The 21,228-nt window shown below is 36.2% G+C and overlaps 2 protein-coding genes across 2 annotated transcripts in view; one reads left to right on the top strand and one right to left on the bottom strand.

The window, feature by feature from the left end:
- Positions 1 to 12,798, bottom strand: part of LOC137043954 (adhesion G protein-coupled receptor A3) — a 65,498-nt gene extending 52,700 nt beyond the window's left edge. Inside the window, exon 1 of the mRNA XM_067420563.1 lies at positions 11,709 to 12,798. Coding sequence (XP_067276664.1) covers positions 11,709 to 11,932 — 224 coding nt within the window. The 5' untranslated portion in view covers positions 11,933 to 12,798. The remainder of the gene's footprint in view (positions 1 to 11,708) is intronic.
- Positions 12,799 to 13,711: 913 nt separating this feature from the next.
- On the top strand, positions 13,712 to 21,018 carry LOC137083026 (cytosolic beta-glucosidase). Its single transcript, XM_067448681.1, has 5 exons — positions 13,712 to 13,918; positions 15,327 to 15,551; positions 17,589 to 18,394; positions 18,492 to 18,615; positions 19,985 to 21,018. Exons 1-5 carry the CDS (start codon positions 13,843 to 13,845, stop codon positions 20,194 to 20,196), a joined length of 1,443 nt encoding a protein of 480 aa, XP_067304782.1. The 5' UTR covers positions 13,712 to 13,842; the 3' UTR covers positions 20,197 to 21,018.
- Positions 21,019 to 21,228: the final 210 nt, after the last annotated feature.

A 21,228-nucleotide genomic window follows, 5' to 3' on the forward strand; every position in this document is an offset into this window, starting at 1 on the left:
GTCAACACACAGAACAAGCTGTATTACCAACAGTAACCTTGGAAATGGTGGTCCCAGCTCTTTTCAGGTCATTGACCAGCTCCTCCTGTGTAGTTCTGGGCTGATTTCTTAGGATCACTGAGACTCCACGAGGTGAGATCTTGCATGGAGCCCCAGTCCGAGGGAGATTGACCGTCATGTTTAGCTTCTTCCATTTTCTAATGATCAGTGGTGGAATGTAACGAAGTACAAATACTTCGTTACTTTACTTAAGTACATTTTTCATGTATCTGTACTTTACTTAAGTAGAATAAATAGTGCATACTTTTTACTTTTACTTCATTACATTTTGCAGCAATTTTTACACTTTCTACACCACTACATTTCTACAACGTTTCTTTACATTTTCGTTACATTTTCTGATCAGTTTCAGGGCTCGAGATTATGGCTTGCCCGGATAATAATATATAATGTATGTTATGGCTAACGTTAATGAATTGACGACGGTTGCGCTGTTGAGGCTCCCGCAGCCTCTCGAGGAGAAATGGAAACAAACCAGCCCCGCTCACACAAAGAAACTCAGTAAAATACTGCATTAAAAATTCAAAATGTTTAGTTTTTATATTTTATAACAGTTAAAAAAACATCACATGACACGACCAACGAGTGTAGTTTTCCTGAATACCATCACGACAGAAAATGTGATGCTGATTTCATTTGACAGTTCCATAAACAATTAATTAACATCAAGTCACTTACATTTTATTGATTGCTTTATTGCTTTTGTTCTATTTCAGCAGCGAAAATATTTCCACATCCGAACCATAACGTATTGCACAGCAACAGTGCGTTACTGAATCAAAGATTCAATGCCCTATTCATAAACGACTGCCTCATTAATGAACGAATCAGCCGTTTGAACAAATCGACTCAATGACTCTCTCGTAAGGATTCACCTGCCGCCATCTACTGGTGGTTTAGTTAACTTTTTTTTTGGTAAAAACAATCTCATAGAATTATTTAGTGCAGTTGTAATTTTTCAGTGTTAATTATTTAATTTGATTGGTAACAACCCTATTGAATCTTATTCTAATTGAATTTATTAATCAAATTTAAGAATATAAAGGGAAAGCTGAAGCAAAGCCTATATTTAATAAGATTAGGGGAAAATGTCCTTTATAAAAGGTAAAAATATCATACATATGAAGATTTAAATACATCAAAGCTGATGAGAATCTTGCTTCAGAAAAATGACATTTAACTTTGCAGATAACCAGAATTGTAAATCAGAATGTAAACTAGGCAACAGATGGTAAGAACAATTACATTAACCCAAAACTAATTAAATTAAAATGCCACAGCCCATACTGTTTTCTTCTTTTTAATTATTAGAATTAGACATTAAGAGAATACATTTTTATGCAAGTACTTTTACTTTTAATACTTAAAGTACATTTAAAATCAGGTACTTTTACTTTTTACTTAAGTAGGGTTGTCGTTGTAGTACTTCTACTTTTACTAAAGTAAATATATTTCTGGTTACTTGTACTTTTACTTAAGTACTGAGATTCAGTACTTCCTCCACCACTGCTAATGATTGCTCCAACAGTGGACCTTTTTTCAAATACTTATTTGCAGCTGTATCATACAAATAAATCATTAAAAAAGCATATATTGTGATTGTTTGGATATATATTTTTTTTAGATTAGAGATTGTCTCTCACAGTAGACATGCACCTACAATGACAATTTCAGACCCCTCCATAATTTCTAAGTGGAAAAACTTGCAAAATAGCAGGGTGTTCAAATACTTATTTTCCTGACTGTAAATATGGCCTAATATAGAAAACTTCTTTAGTTGTAATAGTGAACCTGTATTGTAGGTTGAATTGCAAACTACAGTCAATAACACAGCTTTAAAGCCTGGCTGGATCCCATGAATTAAGGACAGCTTTTTTTTCTCTCTAAATGTTTTATGAACTTTTTTAATAGCTCTAATGAAATGTAACTAAATGTTATTTCAATGAGAACCTCATGAAAGATAGATATCAGTGGCTTACATAAATTAGGTGTTAATTCTTGAAAAATATGATTGTTTTTAAAGTGGTAGTTCAACCCAAAAATGTGATCATTTACTCACCCTAATGTCATTCCAAACCTGAATTAATTTATTTCTGTGTAACATAAAATAAAATAATTTGACTTTTTTTTTTTTTGTTCATACAATATTCAAATGGTAGCCTAACCAAAATGGCTTGGTTGCCAACATTCTTCAAAATATCTTCTTTTGTGTTTCACTGAAGTCTTACTGGTTTGGAATGACACGAGAGTGAGTAATTGCTGACAGTATTTAAAAGCAGTAAATTTACTTTACTGCATCCTAGCTCAAAATCATCAGTGCTTTACTGCCATACATTTCTGTATGACAAAAGTGCAATATTAAGTTTGTGCATTTGCAGTAAAACCCATTGATTCACTGTATGGATTACTTTTATTAATGGATGGATGCACTTTTTTGGGCTTCAAATTTGGGCTGCCAGTCACTGCAATTATAAAGCTTTTTTTAGCCAGGACATTTTTAATATAACTCTGATTGTATTCGTCTAAAAAGAACATACACCTAGGTTGGCTTGAGGGTGAGTAAATCATGGGCTAATTTTCATTCCTTTAACTATTCCTTTAATCACACATCGATCAACTAAGATTCCTATACATGACATTGCACATCCCGCTATGTGATTATTGTGGATAGGCATGCGATATATCGTTTTAGCATCGGTATCAAGTAGCCGTTAAATAACATGATAAACAATATCATAAATGAACAGCAGTTTTTACTAACGCTTTAAATCACATGAAAGAATCCAAAGAGGAACCTATATGGACATTTCTTAATGGCAAAAACTAGGGCTGGGCGATATGGCCCAAAAAAAAAAATCCCCGATTTTTTCACCAAAAATTCGATTTACGATTTAAAACGATTTTTTCCCCCTCCTACTTAAAATCAATCTGCAGATGACAAAGAAATTGTTCAAAACAAGTTTTAACTTTATTTAGTTTAGGTAAAATTAAATATTTGCAGCTTGGTAGAAGTGCTACCTGGGGTGCAAAACTTTCAGCATGTGAATAACCCCCGACTATTCCACAGTATAAATGGGCACCATATCTTTTGCAATATACAGTATACATATCAAAGGTTTATGAATTGATATGCAGATAAAATTAACTTTTATTAACAACAGTAATGTGCAAAAAAAGTATAGGGAAAATTTAAATGTAGCCTAATGCTCTTATTAAATATAGATTAGCCTTGTTCTTCAATAGTCTCACACTGAACTGATCGACAGCTTCAGTGATTATTAAAGGAGCTCTTTACTTTACTGTAATTTAGTCACAATTTGAAGAAAAGTTTAGTTTTTCCTGAGACTGTGACTTCGTACTTTCCATACATTAGGGAGTGAAAATCGCTAATAAATCAATAAGTGCTCTTCTGCTGGTTATAGTGGTGGGCATTTCATATCTTTTTTAAAATAAAAATGCTACAAAATGGATTACACATTTAAAAAAAATAAACTAAAAAAAACATTCCACTATTTCTTTCACAAGACCCCTTTAAACTTTTAGTTTTACAAACCATCACATTAAAAATAACATTACAATCGGATATCTAGAGCTTTGAAGTGCTGGAAATAAGTGTGAAGCTCTTGAAAACCATTGGAAAGTGCTTGAATTTCAATCTCAAAAGGTTGTACGAATCCTGAGATAAATAATGACAACAACAACATTAAATCCATGTGGTTTTACTACAGTACAATCGTGGTAAATGTTGGTGTTTTGTGACTGAAACCCCTGACCTTCGCTCAGCTCTGTTTGATCTGATATCTGTGGTTTATAACAGAATTCTGCGCCGACCGCTTCCACTAGATCACAGTAGCAATGGTGTGTTGATTTAAACGGTCTCTCACTGGATCACCAGCGCTGTGTATCGTGTCTGTCACGAGATTGGCCCGTGTGTGAGCTCGCGCTGCGTTCGTGTCAGCGCAGCTTTAAATGAGTATAGCGCCTACCGCGGTTCCGTTCAGACTTCAAACACACTTTGTAGCGGGGTATTGTTAATTGTTCTGTGAAAAACTGAACCAATTACGAATGACACGGTATGTTGTTAGACGCGATCCTTGTTGTTTGTGTACCTCTGTGGCAAACGCGCGCGGGGACGGCTGAGCCATTACGGGAGCTCAGAGGGGAGCGTCGGCGGATTTGAAAGAGAAAACCGATTTTCATTCACAAAAATCGTCGTAAACTAAAAACTCGAATTAATTCATAAAATCGATTTATCGCCCAGCCCTAGCAAAAACTTAACTTTATATAGTCAGCAAAATCACTACAAATATATAGTGAATTTACATTATCTACCAATAAGATATGTCTTGTGGTCAAGAATGAGGTGTAGTCCAGTCAAACAGGGTGACATCAAGTGATGAGCACTCGTCTGGGACTTACATCAGTGGACAAGACATTCTAACAATTAGCATTTAAATGAGAGTCTGGCTAGGCACCCGGTCTAGGTCTGCTAGTGCTGGAGACAAGATGGTAAGGATAAAATCTTATCTTGATTTTCAGAGGTTCTACAGGATCTAGTGACCAAACAAATAACACCACTGGAAAGCAAAGACAGCAGCAAAACAGGCCCGCACAGTTACATAAGCTCTAAATAGATTTTTTTTTTGCAAATAACAAATCTTCCTAAACAAATAAAAAACCTGGACTACATTCAAACAGCCAGTATAATATTTGGAAATATGCTCTGCAATAGGTCAAATTAACTAATTAAACATATGTGCAGACAGATTATTTCTTAGTCTCATGACACAAATAATTAGCCTGGCTTCGCCCTCCTACGTACTTCCGCTCAATTTTCATTTTCCTTCAGTACTCCGTCTGGGACTGTGGTGTATTCTTAGGTTTTCTCTGAACAAATCTTTACCGGTCCAATCAGCGAACAGAGGAACTGGCTGAGAACGATGATGTTGATGTCATGTGCTAGTTTGAGTTGTAGTTCAGTAATGGCGGCGGAGAAAGATGCGAACGAAACCATTCATTCCGTTGTGGCACCGCTGCCAAATATCCAGAGGTTAACACAAGAACAATCTTTGCTGAGGTTTGTTTGATTTTCCAGCTCGCTCCGTTAGTGGTTAAGGAGTTGGCTGAAGCTCTATTCGGACAGTAATTGTTTCTCTTGGGATCGGAAGGTATTGCCATCATTTACAGGGGCTAGTCAGTTATTTTATTGCCGCCCATTTCCCACCACCCGCGTAAAAGTCCCCAGCAGAATTAACTACTGCTTTTGACAAACACCAAGGTCATGTGGTGATGTAATGGCTGTCTGAATCCACATCTCTGAGTTCTCAAGAATATAGCTCTTCAAAATTCACTCTTTATATCCTTTTTGACCACTGCAGAGCACCGTACTGTTGTGCTTTGCCGTTATCTGGATGCATTTCTAGACTTGTATTTCTTTAAAATGCTGGCAAGCTGGCATGCTTTAAAGCATGCAATCATGTTACGGACAACATGAGCAGCGCGTTCCCAAACCCAAAACTCTCCCGTCCACCATGAATAACACAATAACATAACACAATACGAATGCATGAGTTTTAGGTTTTATCCTATGGTTTTATCACTGAGGTGACCTGCACATTTATTTTGACAGATTAGTGAGAAACAGGCGAAGGGCGCATGACATACGTCACGACCAAACATTAGCGATTGGTTATGGCAGATCCAATAGTTTTAAAGGTCCCATTCTTTGCGTGTTTTCGAAGCTTTGATTATGTTTACAGCGTGCAATATAACATGAGTTCATGTTTCGCGTGTAAAAAAACAGTATTTTTCACACAATTTACTTATCTGTACAGCACTGTTTCCTCTGTCCTAAAAACGGCCTGATGATTTCCTTCTATGAAGTCCCTCCTTCAGAAACACGTAACGAGTTCTGATTGGGCCAGCGCTTCCCGTGTTGTGATTGGACAGCAGCTTAGCGCACTTTGCCCGGAAAGGTCCCGCCTCTTACCACAACGGGGAGATGCAAGCGCTGAATGCGCGCTCTTCTCCACGTGGGAGAGCAACAAGACCACGCCCTCTTTTTTTTGCGTGTTCTTGTGGGCGAAGGGTTAGTCAACAAACGGTTCTAGTGACATCATTACATCCCTGCACTTCCTGCTGTAGTCCAAACCGGCCGTTCGCTGTAGGCTTTGAAAGGGAACTTCTGTTAAATAAAATATCTCACTTGGCATTGAACTTTGAGCTTATAATTTTACAGGTATTATTTATGCTCTAACAGCAACATTACACACTAACTAAAGTTTGAAAGATGGAATCGCAAAGAACGGGGCCTTTAAACTTCAACAGAGTACCCGGCTACCGCCTTTGCAGGAGTAAACACTTGTCAATGGAGATTGACCAGACTCTTTGTAGAGTTTAGATTCTCCCGAGCCCGAGCCCGAGCCCGAACCTGACCCGAACCGACTCGCGGGCCGGGTCGGGCTGAGATTTCTCTGCACTATCCTCGGGTCGAGTAGGACCGGGCCCGTGATCAAGCGTTTTTTTTTTTTTTAATTTACTAGTCTAATTGGGTGGGCAGAAAGCTATGCTATAATCAGAAATTATATATACATATTTAGCAAAGTAAGAACTAATACAACAACTAAGAAACAAATGTGTAGGCTACAAAGTTGCACTAGTCAGGATTAGTGTAAAAATGCGTGTTAAACTGCATTATAAACAGAAACGCTCTGTGTCGAGAGCTGCTCGCGTCAACACTGCACTTTGCTTAATTAAATATCTTCGAATCATTTCGTTTAAAAGTGGTCATTTCAAGCTTTCTATACGCATATTTCTTATGTCTGTGAGGCGAGTAGCCTGCTGAGTTTCGGTTTATTAATGAGACGCGCGCTCCAGTGCATGAGGAATAAAAGCGATCACTCCCACGACTTCACCTCACGATTATAGTCTGCTTTTTGCTTTTTATTTATTAAATCCAGGCAATTGGCCTAAGAAACCTTTTTTAAAATTAAGATACAATTTAAACAAAACGAAAAAAATGCTTTCAACAAAACAAAACTTAATATTAAACTAAATATAACCACCAAAATCATTTCTGACCCACTCGCATCTTTTCACTCATCATAATCAGATGAAATATGTAAAAATAATATTATAATATTTAAACATAAATATGAAGGAAAAAAAACGCATTGTTTAATGGCAAAAACAAAGTAAGCTACAGATAAATGTCTGAGCTGGATTTGAGCAAACATCAGTTTACCGGTGAGCGGATCATGAGCGCGCGCCTGCGGATTATTGAGCGGAGTCAAGTCAACTTTATTTATAGCCTATAGCGCTTTTACAATGACGATTGTTTCAAAGCAGCTTCAAAGTGTTAAACATGACAATATTGCAACAAAATGTTATTCGGCTGTACAGTCGCTGTGGAGAAAACTGAAAACTAAATGTAGTTTTATCATGAGCCTCACCAGTCCGCTTCGCTGCGCTTTGCTCATTACAGGCTCGTTCTCGTCAAAACGCCCACGTATTGAACGATGGTCGGGTTTAAATCGGGCTCGGGCTCATAATTACAGTTAATGTGTCGGGCCGGGCCGGGCTCGGACACAACGTGCACGGGCTCGGGTAGGGTCGGCCTTGATTTTTTGAGCCCGATCTAACCTCTAACTCTTTGTACAAATGAAATGTACGAGAGTCTGATAAGACCAGGCTAACAAACAATTACATTAAAGTTAAAATTTGTAATTTGTGAGCAATGAATGGCTTATTCATGACTGTATATTAAAAGGGACCAGGATGAAGTAATTTCACATCAAAATTATGTAATTGTTTTATTTCTTTGTTACTTTAACTGTGTACGAATCACTATCACAAGTTGCAACCATTAAAAAGTCTACTTTAATAAGTTAATCAAAAAACTTGAGGAATATTTTGAAGCTTTTTTGAAACCTATCCCACAGTGCCTTGCTAGTCACCGGATGTGTTTTGGGGAGGACAGCTCAGTCCAGGTGTAGCTTTCAACACTTGCCTAAGAGAAACAATCTCTATGACTGGGCTCACATAAAAACACAGCTGCACAAACATGATCCACTTACAACAGAACTTGCTATAAACCGATCCCAAGCACGAAGAAACAATGTCAATGTTGGGCGGAGATTTAGTTACTTTCCTAAAGCCATTTGCAGGATATTTAAGTTGCATAAACAAACTCCAGACACAAGAACAAGTCGCAAAGAAATGAAATTAGTGACAGAACTTTTTTTCGATATCGTGACACAAATGTACAAACGTGACACGTGACACAAGTGTACAGATTGTCAAACAAGAAAATATGCCGGGGAGATGGTTTTATGCAAGTTTGGGGTCTAAGCAGACTAAAAGACCTGCATACATCCCAGAAAGGATTAACAATTATGAGGTCAAATAAAAGAAACATGCATTTAGAAAACAGAGAGGGAGAATTAATTTCATTTCGACTTTAACATGATTAAAACCAACTGGCCCTCCAGTAAAAAAGGTGAGCAATTAAAATGCTTCATTTCACAAGGTTGTAAACGGGGAGCATCTTCTTAACCCTGTTAAAAGGGTGGTAAACCTGCTGCCATCATATGTGTGTGACGTAAAGGATTTCCTACACCAGGTTGAGCAAGGTAATTGATTTTTTTTTAGGGCTAGAGAAGGTAAAAAAAGTAGTAGGACTCCTTGGATATCTACTGTCTGCCTCTCCATGTGAAGAAAACATCACGTGAAGTGACAGGACTGCAGGATTTGTGACCCATAAACACTCTCAGCCCGTGTGTAAATAGTCATTCAAGTGCCAAATCAAGTAATGGAGACCATGAATGAAGTTTAAGTTTGGCTATTGTAATGCAGACTTCATGTACAGGGCCTGAGAACTGAATTTCAACTACCAATCGCATTCAACGGGACCAGCTCACAAAGCTGCACCAAAGTAATGCTCATTAAATGTTAATATATCCACCCAGGGCTCCTCAATCGAACGTGTGCTTTACATTATTAGTGATGCGCAAATTTTGGTAACTAAAAAATATTCCTATGAAAAAGCCACACAAAAAAAGTATATTCGTTTTAGCCCTAAATAGTTTTGGAGAGTTGACCAAAACAGTGATTTTTAAATAGTGCTCCGCAGAGGATGCATTTGACTATTTCAGCATCTAATTCATGTACACAATGTGAAAAGCCACAGGTATGAACACAAATTTATAGCAAGTATTAGCATGTCAAAATTGTTGGATGAAATTTTAACAGGCATCTCGTTGACAAATAACTTTACTATGAATTGTAACTAACCAATTACCCATATTATTGCTTTTCAGCTAAAAGAAAAAAAAGGTTTCAGTATTTTTTTTAAATAATAATAAATTATTATATACACGCACATATATAATATTTATTTCAGTGCATAAAGTACTGAAATAAATGTTTATACGTACCTAAATCAAGGTTTCAACAGCTTGTACTATCAGTACATTACATTCATACTTTTACGTGTGTTCTTTCTCTCTTTGTAAGTTCACAGCCACATGAAAAAAGTCGACTGCACCATTCAGGCTTTCAGACATGCTTGATATCCATCTCTGAAAGACACCGTCACGTGGGCCGCTTTTCATTTAAACGCTAAGGCTGCACCGCCAGCCACAGATTGAGCACAAGGCAAAAAAAAAGAGAAAAAAGCATTACTCTGAAGATCCTAAAAAACAGGCTATTCAGTATAAATTTTTGACTAGTAGAGAATAATACTTTCTAGCTTTTTTATAATAAAAATTATTAAAAAAATAATTTAAATCACCCTCATGTTGTTCCTAACCTATAAGATTTTGGTTCATTTTTTTTAGAAATAAAAAGGAGAGTTCACCCAAAAATTCTGTCATTATTTACTCACCCTTGTGTCATTGCAAACCAATAAGACCATTCATCTTCAGAACACAAAGATCTTTGATGAAATTTGGGAGCTTTCTGTCCCTCCATTGACAGCTACGCAACTACCACTTTATCTGAAGAACAGATTTAATTTAGACTTTTATTTACATTTTTTGGCTAAGTATGGCACATTGTACATTTATGTACTGTTGATGCGCATTGTCCCTGTTAAATAAATCAATAAATAATAATAAATAGGTTTCTTTCCCTGCATTGAAAATCCACACTACCAAAAAAGATCCAACAGAGTTTTAATTGGCATTGTAAAATGAATAAATATGAACAGAGCGGTTTTGTGAAGAGATATGATTGCCTTATATGATTCACATATTTAATTTAGCATTAATTTACATGTAGACAACAATCGATTCATCCAACACACATTCTAATGCATCACATAGAGGCTTCTGTGTTTACCAAATGTAATGTGCTCTATGTGTGCCTGTCAACCATTTTTTAGTTAAATAAAATCCTAAATTAAAATTAAATATGAAAATGGGTAATTAAACTTTTTGTGCTGTTCAGGATGCAGTTCTCAATTAAATAAGTCATTGTGAAGTTCTTCAGCAGCGAGCTGCCTCTCGATATTTCATCTGAACTAAAATGTTTACATTTGGAACAACATGAAGGCGAAGGTAAATTACAGATTTTTCATTTTTTGGGTGAACTATCCCTTTAAGTAACAACACCAAAAGGTCAGACAAGGTCACTAATATCTAAAGTAGGCATGAAAAACGAACATTGCACAAGGTTGTTGTAAAAAAAAATCAGGTCTCCATCTCCAATTGAAAATTTTCTAGTGACTGATCACATCTAAATTTTTCAGTTGGCCAAATTGAATTTCTGTGAATGATTGTAATTTAATTCACAGAAATTCAACTTGCCAACTAAAAAATGTAGATGTGACCAGTCACTAGAACATTTTCAATTGGCTAAATGTGTTTTACAGTGAACGTGTCACCCAAAATTAACCTTACCTAAAATTGTTCACTTCTAATATGTTACATCCTGTTATTGTAATTATAATGACGACCCTTTTATGGCTCTATCTTCTCTATGCATTTGTTTAAATAATAGTTCAATAATGAATTTCAAAGTTTAATTGACATTGACATTAATTGAATTACTGTGTGTCCTTCATAAGGTTTAATAACAAAAAAAAACGAATAACTTTTAGTTAAAATCATGAGACAATGAAATGATCAGTGGAACATATATATATATACATATATATATATATATATATATATATATATATATATATATATATATATATATATATATATATATATATATATATATATTAAAAAAAAGATCCAAAAAAGATCCAACAGAGTTTTAATTGGCATTGTAAAATGAATAAATATGAACAGAGTGGTTTTGTGAAGAGATATGATTGCCTTATATGATTCACATATTTAATTTAGCATTAATTTACATGTAATATATATATATGTGTGTGTGTGTGTGTGTGTGTGTGTGTGTGTGTGTGTGTGTGTGTGTGTGTGTGTGTGTGTGTGTGTGTGTGTGTGTGTGTGTGTAATATACAAGTTAATTCAGTCAGCTTAATCTCTATGACTCCAAAAACTTTCGTTTTTCAAAAGTTTCCCAGAAGGACCATGAAGTGACAGGAATGACCCTCCTCTTGATGTCTTTTTAAGGGCATTTAGATAAATATCAATGTTAAATGTTAAAACGCATTATGTAAAAAAAAAGTGTTGACTTACAGTGAGAGAGTTCTGTTGGGAAATGATTCAGTAGAAGGCACCTGATGGAGCTCCATGTTACTGCAGACCACTTTTCTGTCCAGTGTGGCCCCAGACGATGAGCTTTTCCCTCCTGCACTTTTGGAGCGATCATCATATGATTTACATTCAGTCGATCCTGCAGAGCTCGAGCCTCTGAGTAGCACAAAAGCCAGGAAAAAGACGCAAGAAGCGCCCATCGACATCACTCCTGCCTTCGTTGATATTCACACGGCAAGAAGAGGGGGTTAGATTAGCATATAAATAGCCCAGAAAGCCTTTCGTTGTTGTTTATATCTAAAAACGATCTCTGCGATGAATATTCGTCAAAAGCCATCAAGCAGAGACGCAGGTCAGCACTCCTTTAAGTCATGGTCAAAACACTGACTCGACAACAGCATTTAGATAGGTCGATTTATCATGTTTTTTGCTCTTCACATTAAGCAGTCCTAAAGGAAGCGGTCGAATATCCTTCTTTGTCTTCCATAAGAATCATTGTACAACTCAACAAACCTTCTCCAGCGGATTGTACGCAAGTTTCCACTGTTTTACGCGAAGCATTTTCTTTGTTTCAAGTCAAAGTGGAGATCTCGCTCCTGCGCTAAAAGAGAGACAGCTGCAACCATCCCGAGATAACAGTCTCACAAAGTCAAGGAAATCTGTTCACATAAACTTTTTTCTCTGCGCTCGTCTCAATGCACAGTTGAACTCCAAAAGAAAGCGAAACAGCACCTAGACTGTAGTTCTTCTAAAATTATCTAAAACTGGTCATTAAACACGATATCCGCGTGCCTAACAATAAAACCATTCTTGAGAAACTGAATGCGTAAAGTTAGTTTTCACTTTGCGACTGTTCCCACAGAAGCTTGAATGCTGCTACCGACGACCACGACGGTACAAAGGCGCTTTTCGAAAGACACACACGGAGTGTGTAACCCAGGGTCCCGGAGCGTGATCCTTGCAGGCGGTCAGGCGATAAAAGCGTGAATGTATCCAGCGCCGTTCAGTCCACTGCGGAGTGTGTTGCTGTTCTCTGAGCCTCGGGCTCCATGTTCCATTTCCTCCCCTGACGTCATCGTAGGTTTGGTCTGAACTCCAGTCAACACCTCAAAACCGATCCGATCACATTGAATGTGAAAGGAATTATTTGTTGAAGATAAAAATATTGACATTTTTGTAAATGTCATTCTCCTCAACGGCAAATTGTTTATTCGTAAATGTCGATTATCTAAATAAAATGTCGATTTTTTTTTTTACATCACAGGACTATTTAAGTAAATTACACACACACAAAAAAAATCTCAATTTTGTCATCTAAACATGTTAGAGACAACTGACCCATTTCTAAAGTTAATGAAAAAGTACATCTGTTTCCTTTAAAGTTTTGGCTTTTCCTTTACAAAACCACAAAATGCAATTCCATTGTGTAGATGCTCATTAGTTTTTGTGGCCCTTACAAAAGGCTCTCTTTACACTGCTGCACTCCAAACAAGTTTAGACAGGTTGGCACTTGGCAGTAGTTTTTAAAAAAAGATAGCCTAGATAGGCCCTCGTAGCAGAACAATCTGAAGAGAACAATGCCTTGCGTGCAGTCTGTGACTCGGAATTGATTGGAGATGTTTCTGTTTCCTATAGGAGCATAAATCTTTCTCATACATTGTCATTATGATCAGGGACAATTTAGAAGCCATGTGTAAAGAGGACTGCACCTCGTGCAGGTCAAAGGTCACTGTCCTTGGGCTATTCAGTTTACATTTCCATTTGTATTTGCAGTCTCTTACGAAACGATATATGATCAACTCTTGTATTAAAACTCTTGCGTCTAAAACAAAGTATTAACGTCTCTATTCTACTCAATAGCCAAACGCCTGGTTAAAATAAATAGATAAATAAAAAAAATAAAAAAATGTTGCTTGTAAAAGATTTGTACGGGCTCGTGCTGGAGGTGCGCAATGACGTAACGTGCAGGGCGTGCGTACGTTCACCGCTAATTTAAAAGCGGCGCTATCGAAACTAAAGTAGACCATGAAGCCACACTGGATATAGCAAATATTTTAACTACCTTTATTGAAGCGATAACTTTGTCTATAGTTTCTCCTTCATCATTGTCTTAAAAATGTCTGTACTAGATGCTACCGCGTTCCCAAAAGACTTTGCGTGGGGAGCTGCGACTGCTGCTTATCAAATAGAAGGTACATTTTACACCATTACTCATATTTACTGTAAGTTAGGCTAGTAAACGTCGCGACTTTATCTGATTAGACTCACTTGCAGATGCAGCATCTGCAAAGATGCATGTAAAAGCAACAATTTGCAATTATTTATATAAAGTTCAGTTAGCCTAACAACGTTACAATGTTTTTAGCGTATTCATGTGTGTTTTATATATATATATATATATATATATATATATATATATATATATATATATATATATATATATATATATATATATATATATATATATATATATATATATATATATATATATATATATAACATTATAGTGATTTTTCTGTTTGATTTACTTACTCATAAATTCTCTAAAAGGAGTCACATTTATATTTGGCTTAAATTTTATTTATAGGTCTCCTTTATCACTTATTAATAGATAATAGACCTAATAGATAATAAAAATACTGTTTTGTATTTTGCACACCTTTTATTGATAGCATGTCCTCAGTGCAAAGTAATCAGCTTTCACAAGAACTATAAACCATGATGACAATTTTTGTTTAGGCTAAACTCCCTCTAATAATACATGACGTTACATCATTTTGAACTACAGTTTTATCTCTGCAATTCATCATCCACACTGTTATCATGTACTTTCTTGCCAACTTTTTAAATTAATTCTTTACCGTCCAGTTGACAAAATGGGTACAAAAAAGTACCTGTTCTTAATAATCAAGACATGTATGTGCTGGCAGAATAAATTCACAGAATGTTATTATTATGCTGTTTAATCCGAAGCAACGTGTGGTGCGATACCAATCAATTATGAGAAAGTTACTGGTATAATTGTCTATAAATACTTGTATACTGTTTTTAATTTTGTGTTGGTTTTCATATGTCTTCTCTCGAATGGACATTGAGTCTTGAAATAAAGTTGAATTGAGTTGAATAAGGGATCACTACCCAAGAAAAGCTCATTATTCTTTATCACTTTTGTGTCTCAAACAGGGTGGAATACCTTAACGGCCAGTGTCTGAACTATCCACCCATAATTATTATTTTTTGATCAATATATTGTCCTAATAGTTAAACATATAGTAAACTATTTTGGTAGAATGCTTAACACGTTTTTTTAATTATTATTTAAGAAGCCAAAATTTCACTGGATAACAGGGATGACCAAAATATATCTTACTAATTATATGATCTCATTTAAAGTACACTATAGTATCATGCAAATAAAAATACTATGGTAGGCTGATATTGCTGGATCATATCACCACTGCAGTACTTTTTGTTGAAGTTAGATGGATTTTTATTCTGTAGCTGTGAAACTCTCAGCTTTGTTATTTGACAGTAGTATGTGACAAAAATATGAAATGAGATTAAAAATTCGGAAATTTCTGTTCAATTAAACTCTTGCAGGCGGCTGGGATATGGATGGTAGAGGCCCCAGCGTATGGGACACATTCTGTCACGCCAAAGGACGGGTGTTTGAAGACCATACTGGAGATGTAGCCTGTAACAGCTATCAGCTCTGGAAAGAGGACCTGAAATGTATCCAACAACTTGGTCTCACCCATTACCGGCTGTCTATATCCTGGTCACGGCTCCTTCCGGATGGAACCACAAATCATGTCAACCCAAAAGGTGCTCAGGGCAAAATTACCCTCTGTGTGAGGTTATTAAGAGTCTAAAGAAAAGAAAAGTAAATCCTTTGTTCTTTCTCTGTGCTAAACAGATCTTCAAACATTGTAAATTATACTTTAAATAAGAAATTTTCACTAAAAACAAACAGTAAAAGTAAAGTGGGATATATATTTAAATATCATAAATATGCACCATTATGTCAAAATGTTTTATTGAAGCTCTAGCATTCTAAAATCAATGAACAAGTTTGAGTAAACAAACGTCTAGAATTTGTGTCTTCTTGGGTTTTGTTTCAGCTTCAAATAATTGTTTACTGTTTTACCCAAAAAAAATTCAAGACCCTCTTAAAGTTTTATCAAAACCCTTTCAACAACGTCTTTTTTCTGTGTATGTGTCACTCACATGAGATCATCATGGCAATTAATGACAATGGTCCAATCAATTTCCAATGGACGAAATCAAGTCCATCTATAATTTTTTTTCTCATGAAGCCACTGCACTCTGATATACATCACATTAGTGAGGAAAATTAGCCTGGTTAAAACCAGACATTTCTCAGAAGTAACTGAGTTATGGTCTGGCAAATATGTTCATAGACAAATCATTTCCAAAGGGGCATCACCAACGGACGATGGCGAATATGCAGAGTGACGGAGAAACATCCGAGACAGCAATTCTCTGTTTGTGATTTTGAGGAAGATTGCAATGGCTTCTGATGACTTTTGGCGTTGTTGTAAAAGAAATATGATAATAGCTGGTGTCCACTGGCACTCCATCAACATTTTTGCAAAATTTGGAAAACCTTGTAGCATCTCAGACCGACTGAAACATCTCTGATTGACTGTCGAACAGAAAACATCAAGCTCTGATCGCATTTGCCCCCGTTGTAAGGCATTTGTATTGCGAGTAGAATGCGATTTGCAATATTTTGAAAATAAAATAATATTGAGGAGTCTTTGGAAAACTGTCTCACAAACTTTATTCAAATTTAGTCATTTCGGATTGGTTAGAACATTTTTAGACTAGAGCATAGTTACGATAGTTATTTATTTACAATTATTTACAGTTTTTACATGATTAGCAGATCTAGTGTGAGGAAATAAGCAGAGAAAGGCCAGAGCTGTGTGTGTTAGCACATGATCACACTCCCCATCCTCTTCATCAAAGTAGCCGGTGTAATCCACATCTTGTAGCCGAGTGTTGTTCTTTGCTTGGGTTTTAAAGAAAAGGAAAAGTTGAAATCGCTTAAAGCTATACTGTGAAACTTTTTTAGTTTATTCTTAGCTAAAAAGACTTAGTTCTTTCAAAAATATATGTGCTCATTAATGTATATTTACTTCTGTCAAGTAATAAAGTATTTTCGTAAGTTTATAATATGCCATTGAAAATACATATTGGTGAGGGGTTCGAATGCCGGTCGCCATGTTGCCCCTCCATCTTGAAAGTACATTAGCCAAAGAGGGACATACCCATAAATTCAAGCTTCGCTTTTCGCGTTTTAACACTCGATGGCAGTCATGAACGAGGTCGAACTGGAAGCCATGTTAATCTTGGACTAAATCGGCCACCGTAGGAGTTAAAACGAAATCGGAATTGAGAGGAAACTAATATTCACTGGATTTTCATATACCTTTACACCGCTAGATGGGGGAAAATATCACACAGTGTAGCTTTAAAATGCAATAGATATGATAGCTGATTCAAACGAGGGATGTTCCAGGGCGGCATCCTGCTTCACTGTTACTGTGCTGTCGTCATCGTGTAAAGCCCGCCCCAACGTTTCTGATTGGTCCCTCGATTTTGACGGATTACAAATGGGTTTAAATGAGCTCTTTGCTAGACTACTTGCAGAGCAGATCTACATTTGCCGGAGTTGTCTGGGTTTTCCCAGGCTAGAGGAAGATGTCTGTTTCATGCCAACTCTATTGACAGTCAATTTAAAAAGTGCAAATTCAATTTTAGACTACTTGTTACCTAAATCATGACACTCCCCGAGGTTACTTACTTGTGTGTTTGTCTCTTTTCCGTAACCCTCAGGTGTGGCGTATTACAACAAAGTCATTGACGATTTGATTGCTTGTGATGTGACGCCCATGATCACATTGTACCACATGGACTTACCTCAGGCCTTACAGGATCTCGGTGGATGGAACTCGGCAGATATCGCATACATCTTTGAAAGTTATGCCAGGTTTTGCTTTAAGACCTTTGGGGACAGAGTGAAGCTCTGGATCACACTGAATGAGCCCTATGTTTGTGCCAAGCTGGGTCATGAGGATGGCACCTTTGCCCCTGGGATCAAAGATCCAGGAATATCAGTCTACTTGGCTGGACATAACATGCTGCGTGCCCACACCAAAGCCTGGCATGCTTATAATGCTCATTTCAGGCCTTTGCAAGCAGGACAAGTGTCTCTTGCCCTGAACAGTGACTGGGTGGAGCCGTTGGACCCGGGCTGTCCTAAAGACGCTGCTGCCACCGAGCGCTACAAGGCCTTCACTCTGGGCTGGTTTGCCTGCCCTGTGTTTTGCACAGGAGATTACCCAGAGACCATGAGGTTCAGAATTGAGACTAGGAGCTTGGATCTGGGATACAAGATGGGCTCAAGGCTACCACACTTCTCAAAGGAAGAGCCAACTCCTCTGGGCACAGCGGATTTCTTTGCGCTGAACTATTACACGTCACGGAAAGTAAAAGACCTGAGTAGTGCTAGTAAGAACAAGCTCAGTTTTGTGGAGGATCAGGGGGCAGAGGGGGTTGTTGACCCATCGTGGCCAATATCTGGTGTTCACTGGTTGGCTGTTGTTCCTGACGGATTGCGGAAATTGCTAAAGTATATAAAGGTACTTTCATGTTTTTGTGCACAATTTTCTACATTGTCCCTTTATTTATTTATATTGTCATATAACAAAATAATTGACACTTGCTTGTTTCTTTTAGGATACATATTGCAGTCTGCCCATCTATATCACAGAAAATGGCTTTTCACAGATGGGGCCGGTTCAGATAGAAGATGCCGACCGCTCACAGTTCTATCAGGACACTCTGCAGGAAGTTGGCAAAGGTACTGTCATACCGACACTGCACAATGTATAGTAAAATAACGCAAGAGTGCAAAGTTCATTTTATACAGTTAATTTTATACAGACTAGCAGTGCCCTTGTGAAAAAGTAGTGTGCTTCAATGTGCAGTTGTAGTGTTCTTAAAAAAATAAATAAAAGTATGGAAAAAAAACATGCTTGCAGATAATATAATTTTAATTAAATAAAAGTCCACTTAAGTGTATTTAAAAACAGAGTACACTTTTATGACTTTAACACACTTAAGTACACTTTTTGAAAGTGCACTTTGTAATGCCAACTTAATGCCAAAGGTTTTAAATTAGGAAAGTGCATCTTAAATAATTATTTTAATAATCATTTGCTGCCCTTTATAAAGAACACTTTTTTATGTGTTGACTATGTACTAGATTATTATTTGAAGTGTAGTGTGTTATTCAATATTAAATTGCCATATATTTAAACGTACTTAATTGCAACTTTATCATTGCAAATTTGTGATCATAAATATATTTAAATACATGACATGTATTTCAACATATTTTAAATTTTATTTTACTATAAATGCTTGTCAGATATGCGTCAATGGCACATTTTAAAGTAGGCTGCCCCCTGTTGACTAAGCATTAGTTTAATCATTAATTAAAATGGCTCCTTGCTACTTTTTCCGACACATCCATAGCCATTTTCCCAGTGCGTTGTGTCAAGCTTTATGCGTGTTCTTGAGCGAGAGGCATATATTCCCCACCCGATATATATATAAGTAATTAAATTAATATAAACGACTAATATAGATTATTAGTCGACTGTTGGCTTAAATGAATGTTTGTCAACTAGAAAAATCTTTAGTCGGGGACGACCCTATTTTATACACAATAGCAGGCTTGTGCACAATTCAGAATTTAATTGAGAATGAATTCTGAATTCCAATTAAATTCTTGCAGAATTGCAGAATTGAAATTCAATACAAATTCTAAGAAATTTTAAGTGAAGTGTTTAACAATGAAGCTTTACAGTATATTTCAGATATGATTGCATTACATATTCTACAAATTATATTAGTTTTAACTACTTAATGTACAGATTACATTAACATTAGGAAATGTGTTTCCCCCGCAAATAATGTTAAAAGCTTACATATTGTGCCTTTAAGTATATAATTTTAATAAAGTATATTATTGCCATATAAGTACTCTTTTTAAAAGTATGCTTAAGTATATTTCTTTTTCACATGGGTGGCTGTAGTCCTAAAATCCAGTAAATATCTTTGAGGGCCAGACAGCTGGAAGCATTTCAAATAATATCTACTACATTATTATAATATGATGAGAGCTCTGTTTTCAGGATCAACTGCATGATGTGTTTGTTTTCCAGCTATCAGTCAAGATGGAGTGAATGTAAAGGGATATTTTGCCTGGTCGCTGCTGGATAACTTTGAGTGGAATGATGGCTTCAGTGTGCGCTTCGGCTTGTTTCATGTGGATTTCTCTACACCTGAACTAAAGCGCACGATTTATCGCTCAGGTAGAGAGTATGCTGCTGTCATATTCAAACATCGCTCTCAGACCAAACCGAAGAGCATTTAACAACATTGCTAAGAAACTAAATCAACACTATATTTCACATGAAGAACTGACATTAGAAAATGTCTAATGAAAATGCAGTATATATATTTTTTTAATTTGCAGCCTAAATAATGATGAACCTAACCGTGGTTACTCTACTGTGTCACTTACTGTAAAATGAAATGGTTCTGAATTATTTATTCAAAGTGGGACAGAATTATTTTAGCTGAAGGTTCTTGGACATTTATTATAAAGCATGAAGAAAACCACATGGGTTTTCTTCTGTTGTAGGATTAACTTTTGTAGTTTTTGTATATGTTGTGTACGATAATTGGTGGAATTTTTCATAACCTAAGTGCAGACGTAAATCTCTTTTAAGCGGAATGAAATTTGATCACTATTTAAATCTGTTACATAGAAAATCTGTTTAATAGAAAACTGTGTTTTCAAATGATGCACATAGACGATATCTGATTTCCACGAGTGGCTTTGACTGTAGATCTACAAATAAGATGCCTTGAATAATCTGAAGATTGATTGATAAAGAGTTCCTGTAGGGAAGTCACCATAGATGATTATTCCATACAAAGAGAATCAAGGTTTCAGTTCAAGTGTTTAGTTGATAAATGCTGCCTCTGTGTGGTCCAAAATGGTATTCAATTTGAACAGAATTTTTGCTGGTATATTGTCTGGAATTGCTTTATGCCAGTACTACATGCATTACACAGTCCTAATGGTGTAAAATCAGAATGTTCATGAGATATTAATGTAATATTTTTGTCATTTAAAAGTGTTGTTAACTGGATTGCACATGTAATTACCATTGGGAATGAGGTTATGCAACTGCAGCCCTAAACTCCCAAGGGAATAAATGACTGAAAAAATTTGGGTTTTGTTCTAATTATTCCACAGGAACAGCCATTATTGCATCCTATAAATTAATAATATTAGATCGCAAGACATTTTAGAGATATTTGAATTATCATCTTATACAATATTTATCAAATTGTATTGTTCAAATGATTTGAATCAGAGCACAGGTGTATTAAGCAA

Source organism: Pseudorasbora parva, chromosome 1, assembly GCF_024679245.1.
Source record: "Pseudorasbora parva isolate DD20220531a chromosome 1, ASM2467924v1, whole genome shotgun sequence".
NCBI lineage: Eukaryota > Metazoa > Chordata > Actinopteri > Cypriniformes > Gobionidae > Pseudorasbora > Pseudorasbora parva.